Genomic DNA, 26,943 nt, shown 5'->3' on the forward strand with positions numbered 1-26,943 from the left:
ACACAAACAAAGAGTTTTAATCTTCCTATACGCAAACCAAAATCTTTGATTTACGTTCACCTGATTCTTAAGCTCCGAACACTAAAGTTCGGACATGATCCAAATTTGTAAAAATGCTCTCAACTCGTTGAGCCTTTCAATTGCAATATCGTGTAATTCCGATAGAATTATCCTAGTCGATAAGAAACGAAATCATCTTTACTTTAAATAAAATAAAATTTTAATTGTTCTCCAAAAAAATAAAAATAAAATTTTAATTTCTGTGAAAAAAAATTATTGGATGTGTGGATGGGGGACCAAGTGGTATAACTGCGAAGCACCGTATAAATCCTCCTTAAACCCTATTACTCTGGAAGTCTGCCAACTAAGAACCCCTCCTCTCTCTCTCCCTCTGTTATCGATCTCTCCATGTTACTTACAGAAACTCAAATTGGGGTTCTCGAAGATTTGTGATTAACGATGGCTTTCAGAAGTTTACACCGGATTCGAGCTCTCTATCGTACGGCCCAGATTGCAGAATCCTCCCATCTGTGAGTAAAAATTATTGGTTAATGTCCTGCTTGGTCACTGAGAATTTGAAATTTTGAATTTTTCCAAGCTTTGGACTGCAAAGGAAAATGCTTCTGATGATTAATTGAAATGGGTATTTCAAAGATTGGATCTTTTTTGAATTTTCAGGCTTGGAAGCTCCAGAGGCTATGCCACTGGTATTTCAAATGGTAATTTTGATTTTTCCGCAAGTGGGGGAGTAATTTCTTATGGATTTATTGGGTTGGGATGCACTTTGTTTTTGGAAATTGATTGGGTTGGGATGCACTTTGTTTTTGGAAATTGACATACTTTTTTGCCTGTGATCAGTCCCTGGATTCTATTGCCGGAACGTATCGTCTTGCTTGTACAAGGGCAGCCATGGGGGCCTTCCTTGGACTCATGGAAGTTCTATAACATTGCGTTCTGCACTGGTGAGTTTCAAAAACTTGTAACTTGATCGGTTCGATGCCACTGCTAAACTTTGGATTATGAGCATCCCTTTTTAATTGTTTCTTTATTGTGCATTTAGGCTGTTGATTACTAAAACTTAAAACTTGAATAGTTTGGATGCCAATGCTAATTTTGGATTTTGAGCATCCCTTTTAATTGTTTCTTTATAACTTGAATTGGTTTGGTGCCAATGCTAGATCTGGATTATGAGCATCCCTTTTGATTGTACTTCATTGTGCATTTAGGCTGTGTTGAGTTACTAAAACTCCTTTTTTTATTGCTTCATTGTCTTTCATTTAGGCTGTTGAGTTTCCGATTTTCTTGAGTGACACGAGGTCACTATCAACACAAGTAAAAGCCCCTGCACAAGCAAGACAAATGGTATGTTATCTTTTCGCTCAACTGTTCTTATTTAATCCCTTTCGGTTCAGTTTATGTGGACGATGATCAGTGCTTTTGCTTCTTCTTAATATATTATGTTAGTTCTTTACTGAAACAAGTATCCATTTTTAAAGGTTACAGTTGTATCTGTCATCTTGTGCTCTTGATCAAGAGAACCAATGAACTTCTAGTTTCCTTAGTCTGCTCGTTGGCATGACAGATCATAATACCGTGTGTGGTTTCCTTATGATATATGCAGGGTGCTCTTAGAGTAGCCATGTTGAGTCCAGGTTTTATCTATGAGCCTTATACACCTCGTGAAAAAGTCTCATTTTTCAAAAGGTTAGTTATTTCAAAACTGAATTTTATTGATCTTGTAGAAAATGGTAATTAGAGTAGGCTTGCAAACTGGTGGAACTCTACTGAGTATCACTACAAATTTTAGGTAGTTCTCACTTTTCACCGGATTGATAGTATAATCTTTGTTTTCTTTAACAATTATAGAAATTAGTTATGCTAGGTTTCTCGTTAAACTCTCTTAGCTTTAGTTTCACTAGATAATTTTAGACTTGGTTACTTATATTTTTTTTATTCAATCTCCTGTTCTTATATATGAAAATTCTGATGTTTTATGTATCAGATGGTTCACAAGAAGCGGGTGGAAAAGAACAAAAGAAGATATAATTATAGAGGTGAAGTTCTAAGGCTGTCTTGTTTTAGTGATTCAATCTTCTGGTTAATTCTGTTGAAGCTTCTTTCTTCTATTCTTTCATGACTGTCCTTCATTCCCACAAGTTTTTCTAAATTCCGACCCACTCTTTTTTATGTTTTGGATTGGGATGGTAACTCGTAATATATATAGATTGCTGATTGAACTTAATTATCGATATTTCAGTCAATTGAGGTCTGATTTTGACATCTAAGGTTGATATTTCTGGTTTTTAACTTTTCAGCTCAAAAGTGCATATGCCATTGCCAAATTAAGAAAAAAGGGGTATTCAAAGAATCTATTCTACAAAGAAGCAATAAACTTATACAAGGAGGTATTTATATCTACTTCTCGGTTTCTTTCTTAGGTTTATGCATTTTATATTTCTTATATTCCAGCTTTTCTGGTCCTTTCAATTTTGAGTTGCTTCTTTTAGCTGCGTTGTATGAGTTTCTCCTGTAGCTAATCCGTTCACCTTCTTCTCCAGATAAATACTTTAATGGCAAACGGGGACAAAAATACTTTAAGGAAAGCAGTTACAGAGAAAATGTTTTCCGTATGCTTCTGTACTTTTTTGTTTCTGTTAAGTTTCTGCTGTATTTATACTGATTATTCTGATGTAAAGGAATTTCTGTTGAAGTTCTGAGACATCATTTATGATCTTTTCGTATGCAGGAACTAAAGAATGAAATAAAACAAAGAGATTCCATCTGGAGTAAGGTGTACTGGGAATTGGTGGAACCAGTTGTGAAAATACGAACTTTGCGAGCACGACTGGTAAGTGTTTGTCTAATTAGTATAATTTTTTATTCACACTATGGAAGCACTTCTATAAAACAGAAAAGAGGATTTACTAATCGTGAGAATATTTAGCTGCTTAGGTTTGAGGAAACTTTCAAACCATCAAATTGAGTGAATTATTGATATCAACTTGTAAAGTTTTAACTGCTAGGTTAAAGGAAAATTTCCCTTTTTTTTACTTTTGTTTGCCATCTCTTCTCTCCCAGCTGTATTCCTGTCCTTCTTCTGTATAATAGGTTCTCTAGATATCTCTTGGCTTTGTTAGTTAACATCTCTTAGTTGCCATGAGCCCCGAAGTTAATACTCCTGTTAGAATCCATCACATAAATTGCTTTGAAATCAAAATCTTAGCTATTTTTGCTTCTTTTCGTTATAGAACTTGAAGAAATTGAAGCTTTAGTACAGGGTTACAGCTGATAAGCTTTGTATTTCTTATGCTTTACAAGATAAGCAAATTTAACAATTGATAAGCCATGTTACATTTTTTCCGTAGCTCATAAGCTTGGGAACAATTGAATGTTTCCTTGATTTTAGTGCACCGGTGTCTTATTGTTTTTTACAATTACTTTATGCCATGTCTTTTTCTCTTTTTAATCACAGATTGGCGTTGATCGAAATGATCTTGAGAAGGTGTTCATACAGCTTACGCTTGAGTTTCTGACAAAGCAGGTACATGAACAGCTAGACTCATGGCTTATGTATCATTTTTATGTTGCTTTCTTTCATTGTTTGCTTTTAATTCAAAACTTCAACATACTGAGAGTGCTACTTCTTTTATTTTTTCCTCTTTGTTTTTCTGGCAGAAATTCGAAGCATATGACTCGAAGGGTGCTGTTGTAGCTGGAGATAAATCGAAGGAGGTAAAGTGCGATAGAAAAAAAAAATTAAAAAAACCAGTGAATGTCCGGTTAAAAAAAAAGAGAGAAGAAAACCGGTGGACAAGAATATATTTACCAATAACACCAAACATATTAAGGGTTCCCTTTTTCTCCTCTTCCAAGTGATGATGACATGCTTTCCGTGCTCTGTAGGTCCTTGTTCGCGATATCTGGGTATTTGAAAAATCTCTCTTCCAGCCTAAAGCTTTCTGGCGTCTATGCGGGAGGATTTCTGTCTAAGCAAGCTATCCTTCCCATAAATCTACCGTGTTGATGACGAACTATATGCTGTTACCCAATTTTGTAAACTGAGCATATCACGATTTACCATACTAGTTGTATGCATGTAGCTACAGCTTTTATTGTTGAATTCAACTTTTAACCCGAGTTACGCGCTTGGGGATCGATCCTTGGAGCATTCTAACATTATTTGTACCTTATTCTTTTGCAATTCTAAAGAAACTCTCCTTTTTGCAAGGTGTATCTTCACCGAGAATGTACCGGAAATGTATTCCAGTACGTCTCAGGCGTGCCATTCTTCCAAACAATGTCTTCCTAGATATTCTGTCTTGCTCCATAGGAAAGGGCAATGCCATTTTTGGTACTCTTTCATTCCATCAAGTTTCACAGGAAAATTTATTTTGTTTTCTATTTTTTGTTTAAGAAAGAGAGTCCCTTGCTTCAAAGTTTCAAATTACAACTCCAAAGAATGGTATCCACACCAGCAAACCTTTCATCCAAAGCTCCACATTATCTTCTCCTCAGTTCTGCAGTCGTATTCGACGCTTCACAATTATTTTTTAGGGGAAAAAGATCAACGGATGGATAGAAGAGAGGAGCATTTCCAGTTTCTGGGCATTTGCCAAAGGCTCTACAACTTCATCACGAGAAGCCTCGCCTCGCAACCCTTCAAGACCGTGAAACTAGGCCCTCCGATGAACCAACGCTACCCCAAAACGGCCATATCTGATGCTAACCCTAATGAAGCCGGGACCAGAAGAGGCCGAAACGTGCGCCCGAGGGCTCGAGAGTACCAAACGCAAGATCAAGTAACGGCGGTTGCACACCAAGCAGAAGCTTCAAAGAAAATGGTTAGCATACATCACAGGGTGGAGGACATAGACGAAGTGATGAAGCTAAGACGAAAATCGTTGAAAAAGTTGAAATGTTTAGAGGTAGGAAGAGATGAGCCAAGACCGTTAAGATCCATTCTGAAGGTGGGTTCTGATCTTGAGCGGGAAGATGGGCACATTTGAGAATTCAACCACTACCACATATTCATGAGTTTATCAGTTTATCATGGTTTGCAGCTGGAATTAGATTATCATGTCTCGATAACAACAACAACAACAAAACCTCATTCCATTAAGTGACGTCGGTTGTAATAATTCTAGAACGCCACTACGCTTGGCGCAAAACCGAGCGTAGTCGCGTTCTATGACTTATATAGCCAACCATACGTAGTGGGATAAGGTTTTCCTGTTGGTGTGGTTGTTATCATCTGTTGTGAGTCCTAGGTCACGGAATCCGACTAATTTGGCATCACCAGTTGATTAAACATGATATGGAGATGGTTAATTATGAATGTTTATAGTCTTTTGTTTCCCTTGAAGTTTGGTAATTACCAAAAAAGTTACTTTGTCTTCTAATATTCTCGTAATATATACACAAACAAATTCGGTTACAAAACTTAATCAAACGAAGAACTGGATGAATACTACTTAGACAGTAAAGGACATTGAAACTGCATTTACATACGGCTTACTGTCTGTTTAGCATCTATTAATTTTATTTTTTATTAAAAATTTATAATCGATACTATTTACGCATATTTAACAAAAATTATTATTCTATCGAACATTCATTTATTGTTTTTGTGATCACAGGGTAACGAAAATAAAAGTTCACGCAGCCCACAAAATCATAACTTAAACCATAAAAAAATTAAGAAAAATTTAAGAAAAATTAATGAAGAAGGCTTGAAAATTTTGAATTTTAATCAAAAGAACAAAAAAGTGTTGTGAGTAAATAGTATCATGAGTGACTTTTTATAATGAAAATATCATTTTCGTTAAAAGTTAACAGTATAAAAAATGTTTCGATAAAACTCTGAAAAATTTAACACTGAATTTGGACGTAATCGTGAGAAAAAGAGTTGCCAATTTCAAAGCAAAAGGCATGGAGGACATGCAACGCAGGCCCAGTTTATGAGTTTAAAGCCACTTTTAAGGCCACCACCCAAATGGTCAAACATGGGCACTTCATATTCTTCGTGCTCTCATTCCACCACCACACTCTCCACTCACTCCCTCCTCCTCACGCACCCCAAATCATCTGCCTTTAAGCAATCAGGATTCCCAAATCCCGATTCCAAATTCCATTCCACCCACCAAATTCCGCAGACCCATCTGAGGATCATGTCCCAGAAACCCTCTCAGGTTTTGGGTGGGAAAGTTGAAGTTGGGGAGACCCAGGAGGAAATTTCCAAAAGACCCATGATTGATTTTCATGGGATTGATGAGGGGCTGGTGGAGAAGATGGTGTATGATGCTCTTGTTTGGAGCTCTCTTCATGGGCTTGTTGTTGGTGACAAGTCCGTTCAGGTCTGTGTTTTTATTGCTCTGCTGAATTTTTGTCTGGTTTTGAACTGATTGGTACAGAAGTCTTTAGTTTGTTGAAAAAAAGGAACATTTGATTCAGCATGTATTGTAGAAGATTGGATTGAGATATCTGAGAATTCAATCTAGTTTTAGTTTAAGCCTCATTTGGAAGCACTATTAAAATGACTGAAAACACTTTTGGTAAAAATGTTTTTTGGTTCCAAAAGCACTTGAACTTTTTCCTACAAGAAGCACATAACTTGTGCTTTGTAGTTGTATGTGAAGAAGAACACTACTTTGAGGTCAAATTTAAAGGCTTTTAGTTGCCACAACATAGGAAATTTTTAATCTACAATAAATATGTAAAGGTATAACTTAAATTCTTGAATTTGACGTTGACGTTGATGTTGAATGCTGTAAATTACAGAGATCAGGAAAAGTACCTGGTGTAGGCATGGTACATGCACCATTTGCTTTGTTTCCGATGCCGTTTCCAGAAAGTCATTGGAAGCAAGCATATGAGTTATCCCCCATATTTAATGAACTAGTCGATCGAGTGAGTTTGGATGCAAAGTTTCTGCAGGATTCACTGTCCAGGTACTTTTTCACATTGAGTGAGATTGGTGTATCATGTAAGATCAATTGTGGGTTAGGACAGCCATACCCTTTTGTGTGTCTCACCATCTCGGTAGAAACTTTGCCCCTAACAAACTTACTTTGAACTTTAACAATTGTGCATGGGGATAAGAGAGAATTAACGTACGTGACATCTGCAGTTTTTATCTATTGGCTCTAGAGGTTAGAGCAATTCTTGAAGTAATTTAATTGTAATCTTCAAATCGCAGAACGAAGAAAGTGGATGCTTTTACATCTAGACTTCTAGATATTCACTCCAAGATGCTAGAGATTAACAAGAAAGAGGTAAACTTTCAATACAGCATTTTCACACTGATTATTGTAAGAGGAGAACTTCATAGAATGTGATTCATTAGTTGAATGAATCTAGTGTATGTTGTTTGTTTAGCAACTGATTCATTTCTTATAAACTTGTTGGATGGAGTTCTTTTAGATACATATATTTTAAGTTATGTGATAGATATACATACCCATGATGTGATACAACGGAAAAAAGGACCATTACAGTATGTAGTTCTGGATGCCACTCATGTGTTCATTTGATTTGATTTAACTTAGCTTTTGTTTGTGTGTAAGAATCTTCTTGTTTGTTGGTGGTGAAGATGCTAAACTTTTCTAATTACTGAATTAGGATATACGCTTGGGTTTACATCGCTCAGATTATATGCTTGATGAAGAAACTAAACAACTCCTTCAAATAGAGATGAACACAATTTCATCTTCATTTCCGGGACTCGGTTGTCTTGTCAGCGACCTTCACAGGTTAAGTAATAAGAGATGTTGTGATTAACATGTATTCCGTAGTTTGTTTTTGAATTTCTGAATTCTCAATTTAATGCTAGATTCAACTAATGAAATTATTCCTGTGTATCAGTGATATGTGTACATCTGTTAAAATCTCATATTTCCAATGCCAAAAATTTCAGCGCAAATAATACCAATTATTTTACCCTTAGCCTCTCATTTTACAGGAGCTTACTTAATCACTATGGAGAATATCTTGGATTAGATTCCAGAAGAGTTCCTAATAATCCTGCAGCCACTCAGTTTGTAGAGGCTTTGGCTAAAGCTTGGACTGAATACAATAACCCCAGGTTAGAACTGAAACAATATTTCATCTGTTTTCTTCTGCTCCTGCTATATTCAGTGAAGCAATTAAACGAGTAGTTAAATTGGCATATATGTACAGGTCCGTAATCCTGTTCGTGGTTCAGCCTGAAGAGCGGAACATGTATGACCAACACTGGCTTTCTGCTCTGTTGAAAGAAAGATATCCTTTTTAGCTCTAAACAAACTTTCATGTTGGTGAAAGTGGTATTTCTCGGAAAAATATATAATTATCAATTCTATGCTTATATCTTTGGTAATGAACTAGTTAGTAATGTTCCTTAACTGTATAACACACATAATGTATCAACTCTTCGGAAAACATTGGCTGAAATTGATTCAGAGGGGAAGCTTCGACCAGATGGAACACTTGTTGTGTATGTACCCTTCTAGATTTGTGGATCTAGCATGTTATATCTTTGACTTTAATATCTGAGAAAGATTCGAACTTGCAGGGGTGGCCAAGAAGTTGCAATTGTTTATTTCAGAGCTGGGTATACACCAATTGATTATCCATCTGAATCAGTAAGCAAGTCTTACTCTGAAATACTGATTCTGTTTCAAGAATAATGGGAGATTCTTCCTTTTAGTAGTGAACATCTGTTGTTCACTAGCAGAAAATGTAGTTACTTATCCACAAAAAGGGTAAAAAGTAATTTCATGTCCCTAAATTCATGTATTTATCTATGTCTGTTCGGGGGTAAATTTGGTTGGCTAATCCTGCATATTTTGTTTTTATAAGTATGGGTACAGCGACCTCTGTCTGCTTGCATGCGTCTTTTATTTATATAACCTGACTTGAAATAATTTGCATGCATGTAGTGATGTAACTTGGCCGTGTAAAACTTGTAATTGCTCATTGCGGTTCTTTGTTGCGTTTTGAAATATGCTTAAGATGGTACTTTACGTGTTACTCATAAAAGAAAAATGATACTTCAGTTGCATAATATGACCTCGGGGTGTGACGATGTCTGCTATATGGCTTTTAATACCGTGTTTCTCAATTTATAGGAGTGGAGAGCAAGGTTCCTTATGGAGCAGTCATCTGCCATCAAGTGCCCCTCAATTTCTTATCATCTAGTTGGGACCAAAAAGATTCAACAAGAACTTGCAAAGCCTAACGTTCTTGAGAGGTATTGCTGGCTTACAACTCCATTCAATATTTTCCTCGTGTTATGTATCATAATTTTAGGGAAGAACGGTTACCATTGTTACAACCAGTAACGTCATAACTTTTTGTCATCTTCATGTGAGCAGGTTCCTTAATGATAAAGAGGACATTGCAAAACTGCGAAAATGCTTTGCAGGATTGTGGAGTTTGGATGACTCGGATATTGTCAGAAAGGCAATAGAGATCCCCGGGTTATTTGTTATGAAGCCCCAAAGAGAAGGCGGAGGTGAATGAATTTAGACTTTGTTCTGCCAATTGTTGTAATGACAAGTATTATTAACGAGTCATTATTACACTTCAGGGAACAATATCTATGGTGATGACGTAAGGGAAGCCCTTGTACGATTGCAGAAGGAAGGGTCAGAAGCAGATGCTGCTTATATCCTAATGCAGAGGATATTCCCAACTGTTTCTCACACATTCTTGATGCGTGAGGGCATATGTTATAAAGATGATACCATATCTGAGCTCGGGGTATACGGTGCTTACTTAAGGTATATGACTTTTATGACTAAAATTTAAATCTTCGGGTTTCTGTTTTCTTTCTTCCTTCCCTTTATATGCACGGGTACAATCCACTTCTGTTGGCATTGTTTATGTCGTGCGAACAAAGCTGTACCAAAAGGCGTGGAATCATAGTGCCGCGTTTTCATTGATGCAGGAACAAGGATAAAGTGATCTTGAACGACCAATGCGGCTACCTGATGCGGACAAAGGTTTCCTCATCAGATGAAGGTGGAGTTGCAGCTGGATTTGCAGTCTTAGATAGTTTATATCTAACCTGAAGAAGTCGGCTCCAAATTATACTCGAAACGGGTTAGTTTATAGAGCTAAACAGTTTGTCATCGATTTATTTACTCAAACAAAACATATGCGCAACAAGATCCGATATGTTACTGAGATCTAACAAGCCAAAGAACCCTTTCGTGTATTTTTTTTTCGCATTCTCTCTTCAATTTCTTGCCACACTTTCTCAATGGCATTCAAAATTTTGGATACATGGATATTATGAATTTTGATCTCAAAAACTATGAAACATTAGTAGAAAATTTGTATCCACAACTACGAAAGAAAATTTGTATCCACGTTACATTTTTCTGCCTCTTTTTGGAAGAGTGATGAGACTCTCCTAGCTCCCGTTAACGCTGCATTGGCCCGTTGCAGGGTTTTGTTGGCTATGGCTTTCAGCAAACTTACCCCTTCCGACATCAAGGCGATGATTCCTTCTCTATCTCCTCTTTCATTGCTGGTTCATGTTGTCCACAGTCTGCACGTCATTGACAATGTTCTTCATCTGAAACATGAGAGGAAGTTACCCTACGACAGGGATATACAGTAGCAGTGACATCATCGATAACTAAACTTTATTAATCACACAAACGGATGCAAGACAGGTTGTTAAACTGATCTGAAATTGAGCTATTGATAATATCTGGTAAAGTGAGAAATTAAAACAAGGTTAATATTCCAATATAATCGAGAAAATCATGCTTTGAGATGAACGCAGCTAATGGTGGTATTTATCATGCCCTTCTCGGACCCAAGACTCTTGAATAATGCCACGTGAATCGCTAGAAACATGTAAAGTGTATGCTTAACCGAATAATGAAAGTTTCTTAAGGGAATTGGAGTAGGCTACCATGAGACAAACAATCTTCTTTCTAAAGAGATTCTGTTCAAAACTATTATGTCCAAGGTCCAATTTTGAAATAATTTCATAGGTTTTCCTTGACTTTGTTGTGTCAACAAACAATTCAAAATGCCTCCACTTTTTTAGAACAGGTTCGAATCAAAATAGTAATTAGCCAGTCTACATCCTAATTTTGATAAACTTAGCCAAATGGTCAAGACAAAACATGCACTAAATCATCAAGTATGCATCTTTACAAGAAGATTAGATTTTAAGCATTAAAATCAAAAGATTTTAAGTTAAAATTCTATTGTGCACCAGTGTATTATTATTTTCAGTTAGGACTTCACTGAGATCAAGGAGACCAAGATCCCGGTAAAGTGTAAAGGAGTACTTGCGATCTGTTGGATTTTGCGCGTAGAGAGAGAGAGAGAGAGAGAGAGAGAGAGAGAGAGAGAGAGAGAGAGAGAGAGAGAGAGAGAGATTGGTATTTGGTAGTGTGATGTGAGAGAAAAGGAAATATTCGGTTTACGAGTTGGGGTTAAACCAAGCATGCTGCTTTAGCCTTTAATGATGCTGTTTCGTTGAAATCAGGAAGCCCTTGTTTTTCTTTTTTTGTCAGTAGAGCTGCAACCCAAGATAACGGGAGACCCTCACAATTTTTGGCTCGAAGATTGCAACAATAAATAACAAAAAAATTCTAATCTTAGGCAGCATAAATCAGACCGCCGCCGCCACATCCTCAAATGAAGTTAAATTTCAAACCGAGAGAATAGATATCAGATCCAAATCCCCTTCACGAACATTTGCAAATATATACAAATAAAGTATCATATGGGTAGAGAGTGAGGCTAAAGGGATATGTAAAATACCCAACACTTGACCTCGATGGGGATCCGACATGTTGGTTGGGGCAAAGGAAGTGAGGGGGGGGGTAATGGATCTAGTATCCAATTTCTGATTGGAGCCTGCCAATCCGAGTATATGGTGGGATGAGGATGAAGTATCATAGCTAAGAAGAAGGAAGGAAAATTAAAAGACAGAAAGCAATAAAAGTAGGCGAAAACGCCAGATAAGGGGCATGAAGCCCAAATTTGAGACAAGCTCAAGGGATAGTTGAGATTCGGCTTAGGGAAAACTGAGATAAACTCAGAGGAGAACCGGGAATAAAAACGTAGGAAGGAAACTGGAAAGGGGGAGGAAGAAGAGTTGGATGCAAGGAAGGGGATGGGGCAAAGGAGATGAGAGGGGAGGAAAAAGATGGAAAAGGCAGAGGAGAGATGAGGGAAGAAGGAGTAGCAGGCTGCCGCCTACCCCCAAGTAAGAGCAAGGGGCGGTAGCTGAAGCTTGAAATTGGGGATGGAGCTACTGGATTTGGACTTCTAGAGAGAGAAACAAAGAGAGAGACCCTTCCACTAATTAATTATTGATGGAAGCCCTTGTTTTCTGAAATATCGAATTTGGTTTGGCCAATGTTTGTTAGTTACATCATGTGTCACTCTCTCAGGTGGGGATTTTTGTGTAAGCAATGATATATTTACACATTAGTATTTCTCTTATTTTGTAATGACAACTTACATTAATATATCTCTTGTTATGTGATACATTAGTATCTGTGTCATCATGTGAAACATCTCACATAATGAGAGCGGTACTAATTTCGAGATATATCCCTAGTTTCATTTTTAAGTTTCTCCTCTCGCACCCAATCCCCTGTCAAATGCTTCATCTCATTTCTTTTTTTCCCTTCAACTAGAATATTCTAAATGCATTGGAGCAAGAACATCAAGCTGCACTTTGTAGTTTAGCACTTCATGAACAAATGAGAGAGAGCATTCAATCAAGAAAACATCCACCAAATCAAACATCTGTTTTATAATGGAATCAGAGTATTTCCTATGCTGAAATCATTTGAACACAAATTTGTTGTTGCTAATTTTTATTTCAAATTTTCTCGAGAGTATGAACATACAACAATTAAGGCCTGATTTGGTATTGAAGTGATTCTGAAAAAAAAATGGGTATAAAAAAAAACTAGGAGCTTTTTTGTGTTTGGTAAACATTCAGTTTCAGTTTTTTTTCACAATTTTGGGTGAAAAAAAACCAAAAACACAAAGTTGCAAAACCTAGCTTTGAAAAACCAGCTTTTTTTTCACATCCGTTTTACTTAAAAGTTTACCAAACATTATAATACTATTTTTTTTTTCAAAAGCACTTTTACAAAAAAGTTTACCAAACATTATGCTGCTTTATTTCACAGCTGCTTATTCTCACAGTACAGCAGAAGCAGTTTATTTTCAAAACACAGTAATACCAAACCAGCCCTAAGTACAAGGTCAAATCAAAGGGATTCCCAACCCAATTGCTGGGGCAGCCTATGTTCATATGCTAAAATTGCATAATCAATTCGTTTGCGGAATTTTTTCATCAGTTTCATGCCAAATGTCGTCACTGTCTCCGTTGTCTTCTTCCGACTCAGCTAGTTGGTCGAAAAATGAATCAAGGTACCAGGGGCAACGTTCAGTCCAATCAACCCTGTTGGCGCGGGCTCGCCACTTTTGGTCCGCTATCATTTCGGGTGAGAGACCCCATTCTTGTAGTTCTTCCTCAGTGTGATGAATTGCTAAGCTGTACTCTCCACCCTTTCCTAATTGCATCACTCGAAATTCGCAATTTCCAAGGTTGATTAGGAGCTCAAATTGCTCGACCGTCCACTTGAACCACTTCATGAGGAAGACGCGTGATGCTAACCCGTGCGATATTATTATAAGATTGAGGTCGTGGCAAGGGTCGTGGCGAAGCCTGTTCATGTCTATGTCCCTCCATAAGGATTCAAGAAAACCTGCAATCATCTGTCTCATTAGGCAACATATTCATTTCAGTAGAGAAATCTGTGAAACCAAAACTTTTACACTTTTCAGCGTAAAAGAATTTCGAAACCTTCATATATTCATCTCATCAGGAAGAGTGATGTCAAACTGATCGTACAACTCTAACGATGAATACTACTGGAAGCCAGTGCTATAAATTTAACATACACAGAATTCCCGAAGATTAGTGTTCTAGTTCATATAGCTGCACGGAGTAAGCATTGTTCGTATGGCAGTTCTATTAAAATGAACTTCCATTTACGGCTCTTGCCATCTTCCATTTTTGGACCATGAAGCAGTATCTCGTCAATAACCTCTTAATTGTGTGCAAGACAATACTTTAATCTTCATTGCTTTAAACAAAGCGATATCCTACACTACTCAAACCTACAAGGAGGGGATTCAAACTAAGGTGCAAGGGGGTCGGCACCCAACAGACTAACACTCTTTCTAAATGCAGACATTGGTTAGGCAAAGTTGACCACGGTAGTGCGCTCGCCCCTTAGCATCTAAGTTCGAATCCTCCAACCCGTAGTTTAGAATATCGCCTTGTCAAAGTTCGACGCATTTATACACGTACTTTACCTAAATGTTTCCCCAAATGCCAAACCACCAAAAAATAAAAACAACGTAAAAGTTTTGAGCTTTACTACAAACAACCAAAAATTCCCAATTGGGAACTTCCAAAATGCTAAATAAACAAAACCCAAATCCAAAAATTGAGGAAAAAAAGACGTACTCGAAACGCGATCGTAGACGTCGGCGGCGGACTCCCCCTCCGGAAACCGGTAGAAGAACCGGCCGAACTGCTCCCTGGTCTCCTTAGTGGCCTTCATCCGATCCTGCTCTTGGAAGTTCCCGAAATCCTGCTCCCGTATCCGGCACTCCTCGCGGACCCCGATGATCCGCGTCCTGGAGAATGACCGTCCGATCTGGCAGAGCGTGGACCGCGTCCGCTCGTAAGGGGAGACGTAGAAGTAGATGCGCCAGTTGGGGCTGTCGGCGCCGGTGGTGTCGGAGACGACGCGGTGGAGCTCGGCCCCGGCGAGCCGGGCCTGTGCCAGGCCCTCTTGGGTGAGTGGGATTTTGTTGTCGGGGGTGGTGGTGTAGGCGGCGTGATCGAGATTCCCTTCGGACTCGCCATGCCGCATTAGGATTATCCGCTTCGGTAGAACTGGCTGTAATCTCCTCTTGCAATTTTGTTGCTGCATTTTAAGACCTCTCCTCTCTCCCCTCTCTCTCGTTCTAAGATTTTCAGTACGGAAATTGGAACTGGAAAATCAGAATTTCAAATGATGGAGTGCGACAATGTTGGCCTCTGGTTTTTCACTTCCATAATTTATGGACTCTCCCTGTTCTTTTAACACTACTTTTTTCGTATTCTTTGAAAAAGGTAATAGTCCATAGTTTCGTCACGATAAATTTTTTTTTTAGGATAAGAAAGACTTACATAAGTATTTTAGTTCTATTAATTATTATTGTGTGATTTATCAGCGTTAAGAAATAACACTCATAACATGTAGTATGAAATACATATTTGAAATTCGTTGTTAATCACTGAACCGGCTATAATAGTTTAGTTCTTTTAAAATCACTCTCATATAACTTTTTTTAATATATATTTTTTAAAAGTATTATAACAAACAAAAAGAGAATGTGTATTTTGTGAAAATGGTGACCCACTACTTTGGGTCGACTACCAACGCAACACTTAAGTATTAAACGTGTCGGTTCAGACCACCACCGGTCCACCATACCCAGTGTCGCATCCGACGGCGACGAATAAAAGAGAAAATGGAAAAACACAATGGAGACGCGGGGAATCGAACCCCGTGCCTCTCGCATGCGAAGCGAGCGCTCTACCATATGAGCTACGTCCCCGATGTTGTTTAATTGAACCAAGTACATTTATTTAAGCAGGAAAAGAGATGATGTTAGCTTGTACCTTTCTATTCATTCTATAAAAGCGCAATGGTTAACTATAATTTATATCAATTAGAGGCCGTTGGCTAATCATTTTGTCTTCAATTTTCAAATTTTGAAAAAAATAAAAAATGAAAACGAAAATGTGAAGACTCAACGCTAAATTTTGAAAACTCAAGGAAATAGTTTTCAGTTTTTATTTTTTTGAAAACTGAAAATAGTTATCAAACAAGATTTTAGTTTTCAAGAAAGTTAAAACAAAAAATGAAAAATGAAAGCAAAATGATTAACAAATTGCCCATTAATTTGTTATTATCATTTTTTTACCCAATCACATCCACACAACACAACAATATTGAATTGACAGGCTCTTAGGGGATGTTATGTTCCTACATATATAGTATAGAGATAATGTACAACTCTTAGTGTTTTCTTAAGAAACTAACAAGGGACAAATATTTGAACAATCGTAAATCCAACGGCTAATACTCCAATAATTCTCATCCACAAACCCAATAAATTTAATCTTACTCATTGATGTCTTCAGTGCTCAAAATTTATCCCTTGGGCGAGCACTACCTGATATTAACTTTCTTCTTTAGTCAGTGGATTCATGATAGTTTTTTTCAAAAATAAAAGTCGATCTGAATAGATTTCGAAGCTCGTAAAATAATAGTAGAAGTGAGGAAAGACATGAATGTCGATATGTCCGAGTGGTTAAGGAGACAGACTTGAAATCTGTTGGGCTTCGCCCGCGCAGGTTCGAACCCTGCTGTCGACGTTTATTTTATTTCATTTTTTTCTCCTTTAATTAACTTTTAGTTCCACTGATTTTTTGTTTGTTTAATTATTTATCAAGGGGTGTGTTATCCACACACCCCATTTTACTTCTCACACACCTTTTTAATTTTCGGCTTTCGGATCGGATGAATTGAAGAAGATCAACACACCCCTTTATCAATTCCTTTGGCAAATAACATAACTGAAATCTACTTGCTAACCAGTTGAATATGCTGTAACAAATTAAGAACGGCAATAATTAAAGAACTTATAAATTAAATTGTTATTAAGGCTCGTTCATAATCATCATTTTTGTTTTGTTTTAAGTTTTGTGTTAGAAAGGACGGGAAATACATTGGAAGAAATAAAAGATACAGAAGCGTGAAGTAAGGATATAGTTGAAGAGATGCAGAAGCAATGCACAAACAAAGACACGCAAAATGAAAACTAAAAATCAAAAGACGTTGTAAGTTGTTTTTACTATCAAATTATATTTTTATCCTCTCATCACCTTTCTTAATCCTTTTTTCTCCAATATATATACATCTATTTCAAACAAATAAAAATAAAAATAGACCGAAAAAAATAGAATAATTATCAAACGATCACTACTATAAGTATGTATAGATTTTAGTCAATAATATATCATTGATGTATATGTCTCTTACGATGCTGTTATCATATTGTAGCTGGCAATGACTTTTTTGTTGGTCGAAGTCTTCCCACCTTTTAATGGTAGCAGACTAGCAGTCAACAACATACCCAGAAAACCCTAACCCTTTTAATTTCGTTCCTTTATATTTTTTTGTCTTTAATCTGTACGTTACCTCGCAACAAGTCCCTCTCAATCCCTTTCTCTCCAGTTGACTGGTGGTGATAACAATATTATTAGCTCAAGCTTATCTATATAGTAGTGTTGACCCTAAAAACTATCAAGCCTACGTGGTACGCAGGCCGAGTAATTAGTAAGCTAACTACGTCCTTCGGTTGTATGCGGGGCGTGCCAACTCGTCTGCCGAGCTCGGGCGAGGAGTAAAATGTGTTGATGTTGCGTTGAGCTAGCGCGCGGTTGACTTCTTGATCTCGCAACTGTGGCCGATGAAGGAACACGTCTCGGCCTTCAGGTTCTAGAGCTTGAAGACAAAGCTACTAGTTCTGCGAAGTTCACAAATCGTCGGCGCTGGATTCGGTCACGGTGATTATATTCGTGAGAGTATAAGCACGCCGAATCGACACCAAAGTATAGGGACACAAATACTCAAAACAAATGTATGTCTTGATTGTGAAAGTGGTTCGGCCGTCAGAATGCCGAACTCTAAAATCTACTTGCGAATAACCAATCATAAACGACTTGGCATTCAATGTGCCGAGTATAGTAACTTGCAACACCTCGTTTCGCTGAGAAGGCTAACGAGATGACCTCTGCCGATAAGGATTCAAAAATCCTCCTCGACCGAGACTTGGATAGATAACCAGTCGACCTTGTCGCAGTGCTGTTTATCCAAACTGAAGTTGCTCCTCGGTCGGTTGATTCTACGGCAACAGTGCTGTTTATCCAAACTAAAGATGTTCGCCGGTTGCCTTCAAAGTGCTGTTTATCCAAACTGAAGATGTGTTGGCGAAAAAGGAAAATAAAAAATCTCAAGATGTTTGAAAGGTTTCTCATAGAGCGAGGGTTTGCGCAAGGCAGTTTGTGTATAGAATTAAAGGGGTCTGTTTCGATGTCTTCCCTCCCTATTTATAGCAGCCAACCTGTATTGAATCCCAATCACTCCCGAATTAAAACTCCTTCTCATATCCAACTTTATCTCGGCCAATCCTATTCTTACCAGGACTTTGAACATAACTCGTTATCAGACCATATTCAATCCCAGCATCCTGATCTCGTTGAAACTTCTTCTCTTAACAGGATTCGTCCACATTCTCAATTTCCGATAGGATATGGCCAACTTCGACTGCGCGGCCCATGGGCTGAATATCTCCCAATGACACTTGCACATAACTTCTAGGCCAAGAAGGATTCTAAACTTGGCCTATCTAACACTGGGCCGAGAAAGATCTAAACTCGGCCCAAAACAATATTTTTGGGCCCAAACAAGTAGTAACTATTAGGGGTGGGTTCAAAAAACCGAAAACCGAAAAAAACCGAAAACCAAACCGAACCGAGGCCGAAAAAAACCGAACCGAAAAAACACCGAACCGAAACTGTCAAACCGAACCGAACCGAATCTGACCGGTTCGGTTTCGGTTTTTGAGGTTCGGAAACCGAACCAAACCGAACCGAACCGATATATATATATTTAATTATTTTTTAAAATATTATAAATAGTTTAGTCATACAATCATAACAAAACATACCTTGTTGCTAAGTTGGTTTCGGTGAACCTTTTAAAACCCCAGCGCACGGGTTCGAACCTCCAGATGTCTGAGATGTTTTTTAATTTTTTTGGAGAACTTAACAAAACCCTTTAACCCTAGCCACTAGCAGCCATACCTTTTCAGATTGATGTTTCATTCCCTTCCTCTCTCTCTCGTTCCCTGCCTCAGCCGAGCCTCCTCTCTCTCTCGCTCTGTCTCTCTCGTTCCCTGCCTCTTCTCCTCCAGTGTAACCCTAACCCACGGCGGCGCGACCCTTTTCCCTTATCCCTCTTCTCTGTACTCTGGAGTCTGGACCCTCTCTCCTTCCTTCCCAACTCCGCCGCTCTTCCGCTTCGTCTTCTTCCTTCACAGCGACCTGCAAGTTACGTGTGTGGAAACCCTCATGGTTTGATCAGGAAGTACGCCCTCATGTGCTGCAGGCAGTGCTTCCGCAGCAATGCCAAGGAAATCGGCTTCATCAAGGTAAAGGCTTCGAGAACCCTTAGCTACTGATTGTGTTCTGATTCCGTTTACTGAGCTGAGATTACACCGTTTCCACAATGTAATTGGGTTTCATTTTTCGAACTTTTTGTTTGCAGTACCGTTAAGTGGCTGATATTCAAACATTGCATGAGTCGATGATTTGGTCCAAGATGAGTACTAGTAGTAGTGGTTTCTGAGTTCTCATAAACTTTTAAGAAGATATTTTTGTTTTAGCTGATCTGCTATTGAACTTGAATTGGTTGTCAGACTTAAGAATATTTGTTATTAATGAAATCGTGTTTCCAGTTTGCTATTTGTATAAATGATATGGAATCGTGTTTCCAATTGGTCTTAGATCTTTGATTTTGCATTGATTGCCATGATGTATGTTTATAAATTTATACAACCATGACATTGGAGCCATCTCATGACCCGTCTGTATTTTTGTGTGTGCCAGATATCCATTCAAACAAGCACTTCAGCTGGTTTAGAGCAAACTTTGCCATGGATCTTTTATCATAAGGTTATTGGAGTAACAAACTTTTTCCTTTTCGTGGAAGGGAAGGCTGCATCCCCCAAAGTATCTAAAAAATCTGGTAAATGTGTTATTGCCAGTTAACTAGCTTGAAATGAGGATCTGTCTAGCGTGTTTTTGGTTTTACCTTTTTGTTGTTGTTTTGAATTAATTGAATATAGTCTTCCTTTGCCACCTCAATTCTAATGAGAAATTTACTGGCTCTTGCAGATTGAGCTAAGACGGGCATATAATTGCGAAATAATGCTTACTAAAGTAAAAATCCCTTTGCCTGATTTGATGGTAAGCTAAACCTAAATGGACATGTTTTCTTGTATATCCTCAACAGTTTGAGTTAGTCTGTGGTTCTATAAACAAAGAAATGGGAGTTAAATACAGATTAAGTTACAATTTCAAAACTTCAAATACTAGCAAGTAGTGGCTGTTTCTTTGCTGAAAAGATGCATGATATCTTATGTTGGGGTTGTTTTGCATTTTTTGGAGGAAAAAAAAAAAAAAAAAAAAACCGAAAAAAAACCGAAACCGAACCGAAAAAACCAAACCGAAAAAAAAACCGAACCGAAAAAAACCGAAAAAAATTTGGGCCGAACCGAACCGAACCGAAATTTCGGTTTGGTTTCGATTTTGGCAAAAAACTGAACCGAAACAAACCGAACCCAGCCCTAGTAACTATGAACTACTTGTCACCCAAATCATATGGCCAACATTCTAATCATATATATAATTGACTTATGCATGCACATATCTTAACTTCAACACGAATCCCATGAAGCTCATGAGTGGTTAGGTAGCTTTTTTAGTTAATTAACTAGCTAGCCAGCCAAACTTCAACACGTGTGCAACATATAATTACCAAATTTCAAGAGATCCAATATTTTCCATTCATTTTGTACTTTGCTTCTCTCTGACTTGAATCGCTAATTAATACGTGTTAAAATTATAGTTACAAAATTAAGAAAAGTTAAGTTTATTAAAATGTGTCTATCAATAAAATGACCACAGAGAAGCCAACACAAAGTGAGTGCTGAAGATCTGATCTCAAATTCTAAACGATCAACATGGTATTAGACTGGTGCATGTCAGTACTGATGATCAAATTTAAGTGCCTCAATTAATCAGTGAACATCAAAATTTTAAGCCATCTTATCAAATTCCATATAATATATATATTTTTTGAAAGAAATATCTGCATGAAAAGATAATCAAGTGTGGATATTTGAAATTATTGCTATGTACAAAATAGGACGGATAATATAATATAGGATGATGTATATATCATGTATGTGAAAGAAAATAGGATTTTTTTTTTTAAATGTATCATAACATGGTTTGATATATCAAGTGTTACGATAATTAATTAAATACTTCACAAAAAGAGTTCAACTAATTGCTTGTGACACTTAATGTACCGTACTATGTTCCACGTGTAATGAAAAATTTCTCCAAAAACAGTAGAACTAACATCAACTGACCTCATTAATGGTACTTAAAAAACCAGAAACAAGTAGCAAATTACACTGCATAATAACATGTGTGTAAAACAGAAACTTCCTGAATTTGGGAAACGCAAAGTGATATCTGTGCATGTGTGTTTCTTTGCTAGCGCCTGCATGCACTGCATAATAACATGCATAATAATGTAGCCTGTAGTTATTTTTTGTTTGTTATTTCCTGCCTTCTGGGTCTGCATTTCCAGAGCCCTTCATCTGCAGAGCCTGCCTGCTGTCAACGGCAGAGATTTGACACCGTCTTCAAATTAAATTGGCAGAAAACTGTTGAGACACGTCAACCATGCAATTTATATTTCACTCACACTCACAACAGTACTAATGCTAATTAACCAACTTAATCAGCACGTACATAAGATGATTTACACTCGACCGGGAGGCATACATGACACCTAGCTTCCTAATTGCTAATTCCCTCACTACAATTAGTTTTTTTTTTTTTTTTGACAAACAATAAGAAATCTATGATAAATTCATCTAAACTTTACAATGAGTAAATTCAAACTTAATACAGAGAAAGAGCAATCTGCTTTAATCAGTTTTGGCTAAGCCAAAATGTACCCTCTCTACCATTAATTAATTAAGTTGGCCCTTTTAACCCTAATTTCGAGAAAATGCCCTAATTAACTACACGTACACTTGTCTCCGTCTCAACGCTGCCACTTGAACATCATGCCATGTTCTCCTGATCTGCTAGCCAAGTGATGAGATCATGCTATCATCACCTGGTTGTCACGCAATGCTGCTGCTGGCTCCACACAGGCAAGTTGCCGTCGTGGTGGTGGTGGTGATGGACATGGTGGTGGTTCACCAGATTTTGACACCGCCGAAACCCTTCTGCTCCTCCCTTCAGCCGCTCTCCACCACTGTCTTCCTCTTTCTCCTCCTCCTTCTCCTCCTCCTCAATAATTTCCTCCTCATCATCAAGAAATGCTTTTTCTTCTCCTTGTACTTCTTCTATGCCTTCTAATATTGGTTCTTCATCTTCTTGAATGTGAGGTTCGTGGCTAACAAGAAGCAATCTCAACCGTCCATCTTCACGATAAGCTCTAAAAATCTCAGGCCTATAAATCCTTACCTCCGTAAGCTCCAACCTCCCATCTTTCCTCTCAGGCCTCAGATAATACCTAGGGTGTCCATTTTGATTCAACGATGAAAGCGGTGGAGGAAACTTCTTGGGCTCCACTCTCCTCTTCCCCATCTTCGTCCAATTCGGCTCTCTCTTCATCGAGTGCCTCATCATCCTCAAACATGCATCCTCCTCGACACCATCTTGATCATTCTCATTAGCCTTCTCATGAACATGGCTAATTCTTTCAATGATCTGATGATCGTCCACCAGCCTCTCGTTTGAACTTTCAAACCCTAGACTCTCCGTGCACGACGTCAAGCCGTCCACGCCACCTCCTATGTCGTCTATGAACCCAAACCCACCTGGATCTTTCTTTTTTCCAAATTCAAACACCACCGGCGACAAAGCTGGTGTTGATGAATCTGATGGTGATGACGAGGAGGAGGCTGCGGACGAGGAGGATTTGATGGATGAAGATTCCAAAACAAGGGGTTGGCTTTTTTTGTGATCGTTTTCGGTTGCAGCAACCAAACCTAGTAAACCTCCTCCTCCTGATCTTGTAGAACTTAAAGGAGAAATGTAATGGTGACATTTTAATGGGAGCTTTTCATGACCATCAATGGAGGTTGTTGTTGTGGCGGTGGTAGTAGTTTTTGTGGTGAGGCCAAGGATAGAGTGAGGAGTGATCTTTTTACAAAAGCTAATCATCATAATTGGATTTAAAACAATTATAATATTACTAAACTTATTATTTTTATATAGATTCAATAGAGAAATGAATAGAAGCATGAGGAGGAGGAGGAGGAGGAGAGGACAGCAGTAGTAGTAGCACATAGAAAGGAAACAAGAAGAAAAAATAGCGTTCGATTTTGTAATTCGCAAAGGAAAAATGGGGAGGAAAGAGAGGAGTGGGAATGATATTAAAATATAGACCTCTCGACAAAGATAGGGCAACCAAATGCATGATGGTAGAAAGAGAAAGAGAGTATAGTGGGTGGTACTAGTGGGAAGAATGGTGAAGAAAGTGCCAGCGTGGCAAAAGAAAAAAAAATGGAGATCCTTTCTGGATTTCTTAGTTCACGGATCTAAAATCTGATTCGTTTAAAGGAAAGAAAGAAATATGAACTTTTAATTATGTAAAGTGAATGAGTTGAATCGATTAATAAAGATCGTAAAATTTTTAAATAAATGATTCGGATTCTATGTTCGCCGATTCCGAACATAGAAATCCGAAGACGATGCCAATTATAAAAAAGAAAGTATAAAAGGTGGTGATAGAAAGAAAAGAGAAATTATATGAGCTGTAGTGATGGAGAGTAGGGAGCAAAGGATGCTGGGTCCCACGTAAGATGGCCTCGGACATCTGCCTTTATATTCCACTAGCGTTCATAAGCAATCCTCATCACCGATAGATTTTTAGATGTGACAAACACATATGATATATCACGTGTTTTTATAAAAATTGTAAAATTTTTTATTTTTTTAAGTTATTAACTTTTTAACACATATATCATACTATTTATATAACGACACGTGATGTACCATCTCGTGTAACGATCACCATCTTCTCTTCACAATTACTTGTTTTTTAGAATTCACAAATTAAATGATGTATCATTAATAATAAATAAGTACGAATTTAATTATCAACTTCTATGTCATTAGTTTATAAAATTTTGCATACGAATTTAGTTTTCTTCGCAGTACCTGTGTTTCTCTGTTCTTTCCTTCAATTTCTATTATAGTTTTTTTTTTTCGTTTTATACAGATTCTACCTTTAACACTGGAATCAAGTTCAGTATAAAGTTAAAGATGATCGGAATCATTCACGCTGTTTATCATCCTTTAAAGTATTTAGAAAAACTTAATTGTTTTGGAAATCATTTAAGTTTAATTACTAGCAAATGATACTCACGCGATGCCGCAGGATTAAAAACTGTATAATGTTTTTTTTGTACAAAGTACTATTTTCATACAAAAAATAATAATTGATTTGTATTTAAATACTATTTACATGCAAAAGATTTAGTAGATAGTTCAAATAGTCAGCTTAATATAAACCATACGGAAGCTGCCTTGCAATATATGATTTGGGTAAATCTAAACAATTGAACTCATACAAAAAAAATAGTAAAAACCTTTTCAATGAAAAATATAAGCAAACCAGGAAAAGGGTTTCACTAAGAACCACTTGATTCGCTGCAAACCAAATTCAATCCCAATTTCCTTCACCAATTGTCTCCTCTAATCCCACCTAACTAGTTATCAACATAAGTTCGTATCCTATATGCCTTGAAATGCTAAACTTACGATTCACACACCTGCAAATTGCAATTCAAAAATCGAAATACAAACATGAATTAGAAAACTACCAAACATAAATCCAAATCTTAGGAAGTTTAAATATTATAAATAAATAAATAAGGAAAAATCCATGATCTATAGACAGCCACTAACAAACATTTGTTCCTTTAAAAAATAGGGAATTTTAACGAAAAGCACGCGGTATTCTTTACTCTAACAAAAAACCACATTTTTACACTAAAAAGTCAAACATGATACTGTTCATTTTACCCTTTATTTTGTCCTTATCATTAAAAGTCAAAGTTTTCAAGCACTTTTCATTAGTTTTTCTCCCAAATTAATTTCAAACGAAATTTGGTGGGGGTCACTTCAAACGAAATATCTACAACCAACATTAATTCCACATCTTTTTTTACCTCCGTAGAAACCCTAACAACTGCCACAAATTGTGATGAAAAAGTTAAAGCATATGGTCAATAGTTCATTGCAGCAAGGCCATATGATTCAGCCTTAGAGAGGAAGAGAACCAACCTGAATAGGCATAAGCAGTTGCATGGAAAATATACAATATGCATAGAATATTTACAGCTCTTTCTTTCGACTGCTTAATGCTTACTACCATATGCAGGACCTGAAAGCTACAAATCAATTATACATATGCCAATGGGCGATACATGAAAATGAAAGAGATCCCTCGTTTTCTAGTTTTCGGGTCTTCCTTTTATATAACCTACGTAGAAATTCATGTACAACATATATTACTGAATTTAACGGCTGAATATGCGGTCAAGAATCCATAAATATGTAGCAAGTGGAATATCTAAGCAACTTAAAATGCATTGATGTATAGTAGGACTCAAAGTGCAGACCACATATCTAAATATTTGGAAGAAATCCTTAAAAGACAGACATGAGCATTTCCTCTGCAAAGGCCTGCCTATTCGAATGAAAAATTCATAGATCAGAGAGAAATCTGATCTATGAACTTAACCCCAGTCAATATATGCCCTACTTTTTACATACAACATTAATGCACTTAAAAACCACTGGTAACATGTCTTGAATCTTTCATTGTGCTCACTGACTTATCAAACACAAAACCAATGAGAATAAAAAATTACATTGCATCAGAAGAGCAAGAGGGTCTGTACAACTTCCCAATGTCCATATCGGCATGCTTGCATCAATGCTGTCTTTAAACACATAAATCAAACAACTTAATCAACATTCGCATCAAACACGAAACAACAAATCCGTTGAACATACCTAAAGGAAAATATCGCAGCAGCATTTCCCCATCTATTTTCGCTAAAATGAAATCTGTGGCCTCAACAAACTAAATCATGAAATTAGTTCAATCCCCTCATGAGCTTCAATTTTTTCGAGAAGAGGGTTTGATTTATGCGACAAAGCGAACCAATCACTAAACTAACCAGATCAATACCCAAATGCCAAAATTTACTCTAATGGGGATTCAGAAACACAAATTAAAAATTACTGTCTGTCAAACAATCATAATCTAGATGAGAAAAAGCACCAACTTTCGTACCTGCCCGCAGTAATTCCAAGAATTGGCATCAGCTCCATTCTCCAGCAGCAAAGAAACAATCTGAATCAAACCCAGAAAAGAAAACCCACAACAAAAATCGAAAATCCGATCAAAACGAACAATCCCAAGCTAAAAAATTGAAAACAAAAACCAACCCAGAAAAGAAAGGGGGAAGAGAGGACGGACAAAGCAACTTATTCATATGCAGATTATACAGTTTCCCTCAATCCATCTTAAAATGAACTAATATTGAACATGCAATACCTTAATGTATCTCCTGGGAGTGAGAGAAGTTGTTTCCAGGTAACGGAGAGGCCCGATTCGCCGGCGATCGGCAGGAATTGGGCCGCTGGAAAATATGTCTGAAACCTTAACTATTGGTTACACGAAAACAACGACAAAATTGGCGAGAGCTTGACTAAGAAGAGTGAGAGGGATAGGTTGGTAGTGGTTCAAAGGAGTGTAGTGGTCGTTTTACAGTAGTTGTGGTTGGGAGGCTTGGTGAGTTGCGAGCACAACGGAAGAGAGAAGGCAGGAGGAAGAAATGGAGAAACAAATATTTGGTATATAAAAACAGTGGCAGACTTGAAATAACAGAAACTAAGTGAGGGTAAAACCGGACCAACACTGTGCTTATGAACAGTGTTTTAAAGCAAAATGGTATATA

The 26,943-nt window shown here is 37.4% G+C and overlaps 4 protein-coding genes, 1 long non-coding RNA gene and 2 other non-coding genes across 20 annotated transcripts; 4 read left to right on the forward strand and 3 right to left on the reverse strand.

Annotated features, from left to right (window-relative positions):
- The first annotated feature begins 342 nt into the window (after positions 1 to 342).
- LOC126594580 (uncharacterized) lies at positions 343 to 4,227 on the forward strand. Its single transcript, XM_050260940.1, has 12 exons — positions 343 to 530; positions 679 to 719; positions 859 to 962; positions 1,282 to 1,362; positions 1,622 to 1,704; positions 2,003 to 2,054; positions 2,316 to 2,405; positions 2,559 to 2,627; positions 2,747 to 2,848; positions 3,473 to 3,541; positions 3,676 to 3,732; positions 3,904 to 4,227. The coding sequence occupies exons 1-12, from the start codon at positions 460 to 462 to the stop codon at positions 3,988 to 3,990; spliced, it is 906 nt and encodes a 301-aa protein (XP_050116897.1). The 5' UTR covers positions 343 to 459; the 3' UTR covers positions 3,991 to 4,227.
- A 1,728-nt stretch (positions 4,228 to 5,955) lies between these two features.
- On the forward strand, positions 5,956 to 10,770 carry LOC126594171 (glutathione synthetase, chloroplastic-like). Its single transcript, XM_050260386.1, has 13 exons — positions 5,956 to 6,353; positions 6,778 to 6,947; positions 7,196 to 7,271; positions 7,618 to 7,748; positions 7,958 to 8,080; positions 8,176 to 8,256; positions 8,390 to 8,470; positions 8,549 to 8,618; positions 9,105 to 9,226; positions 9,351 to 9,490; positions 9,566 to 9,758; positions 9,926 to 10,080; positions 10,429 to 10,770. Exons 1-12 carry the CDS (start codon positions 5,958 to 5,960, stop codon positions 10,047 to 10,049), a joined length of 1,707 nt encoding a protein of 568 aa, XP_050116343.1. The 5' UTR covers positions 5,956 to 5,957; the 3' UTR covers positions 10,050 to 10,080; positions 10,429 to 10,770.
- A 2,352-nt stretch (positions 10,771 to 13,122) lies between these two features.
- Positions 13,123 to 15,125, reverse strand: LOC126591990 (phosphoglycerate mutase-like protein AT74). Its single transcript, XM_050257742.1, has 2 exons — positions 14,504 to 15,125; positions 13,123 to 13,736 (listed from the first exon to the last, which is right to left on the reverse strand). The coding sequence occupies exons 1-2, from the start codon at positions 14,973 to 14,975 to the stop codon at positions 13,297 to 13,299; spliced, it is 912 nt and encodes a 303-aa protein (XP_050113699.1). The 5' UTR covers positions 14,976 to 15,125; the 3' UTR covers positions 13,123 to 13,296.
- A 447-nt stretch (positions 15,126 to 15,572) lies between these two features.
- On the reverse strand, positions 15,573 to 15,645 carry TRNAA-CGC (transfer RNA alanine (anticodon CGC)). The gene has a single exon. It is a non-coding gene; the product is annotated as a tRNA-Ala (tRNA).
- Positions 15,646 to 16,386: 741 nt separating this feature from the next.
- TRNAS-UGA (transfer RNA serine (anticodon UGA)) lies at positions 16,387 to 16,468 on the forward strand. The gene has a single exon. It is a non-coding gene; the product is annotated as a tRNA-Ser (tRNA).
- A 2,114-nt stretch (positions 16,469 to 18,582) lies between these two features.
- LOC126592616 (uncharacterized) lies at positions 18,583 to 20,500 on the forward strand. The gene is made up of 3 exons (XR_007612722.1): positions 18,583 to 19,308; positions 19,766 to 19,904; positions 20,054 to 20,500. It is a non-coding gene; the product is annotated as an uncharacterized LOC126592616 (long non-coding RNA).
- Positions 20,501 to 21,618: 1,118 nt separating this feature from the next.
- LOC126594516 (uncharacterized) lies at positions 21,619 to 26,836 on the reverse strand. 14 transcript variants are annotated; one of them, XM_050260862.1, is made up of 6 exons: positions 26,541 to 26,836; positions 26,277 to 26,336; positions 25,849 to 25,920; positions 25,259 to 25,358; positions 25,144 to 25,163; positions 21,619 to 24,744 (listed from the first exon to the last, which is right to left on the reverse strand). In XM_050260862.1, exon 6 carries the CDS (start codon positions 23,255 to 23,257, stop codon positions 22,073 to 22,075), a length of 1,185 nt encoding a protein of 394 aa, XP_050116819.1. In that variant the 5' UTR covers positions 23,258 to 24,744; positions 25,144 to 25,163; positions 25,259 to 25,358; positions 25,849 to 25,920; positions 26,277 to 26,336; positions 26,541 to 26,836; the 3' UTR covers positions 21,619 to 22,072. The 14 variants fall into 14 exon arrangements, with proteins under 14 accessions (XP_050116819.1, XP_050116826.1, XP_050116821.1 ...); XM_050260869.1 differs by lacking the exon at positions 25,849 to 25,920; XM_050260864.1 differs by lacking the exon at positions 25,144 to 25,163.
- Between the last annotated feature and the right edge of the window lie 107 nt (positions 26,837 to 26,943).

Source organism: Malus sylvestris, chromosome 12 (assembly GCF_916048215.2).
Source record: "Malus sylvestris chromosome 12, drMalSylv7.2, whole genome shotgun sequence".
NCBI classification, from domain to species: Eukaryota; Viridiplantae; Streptophyta; class Magnoliopsida; order Rosales; family Rosaceae; genus Malus; species Malus sylvestris.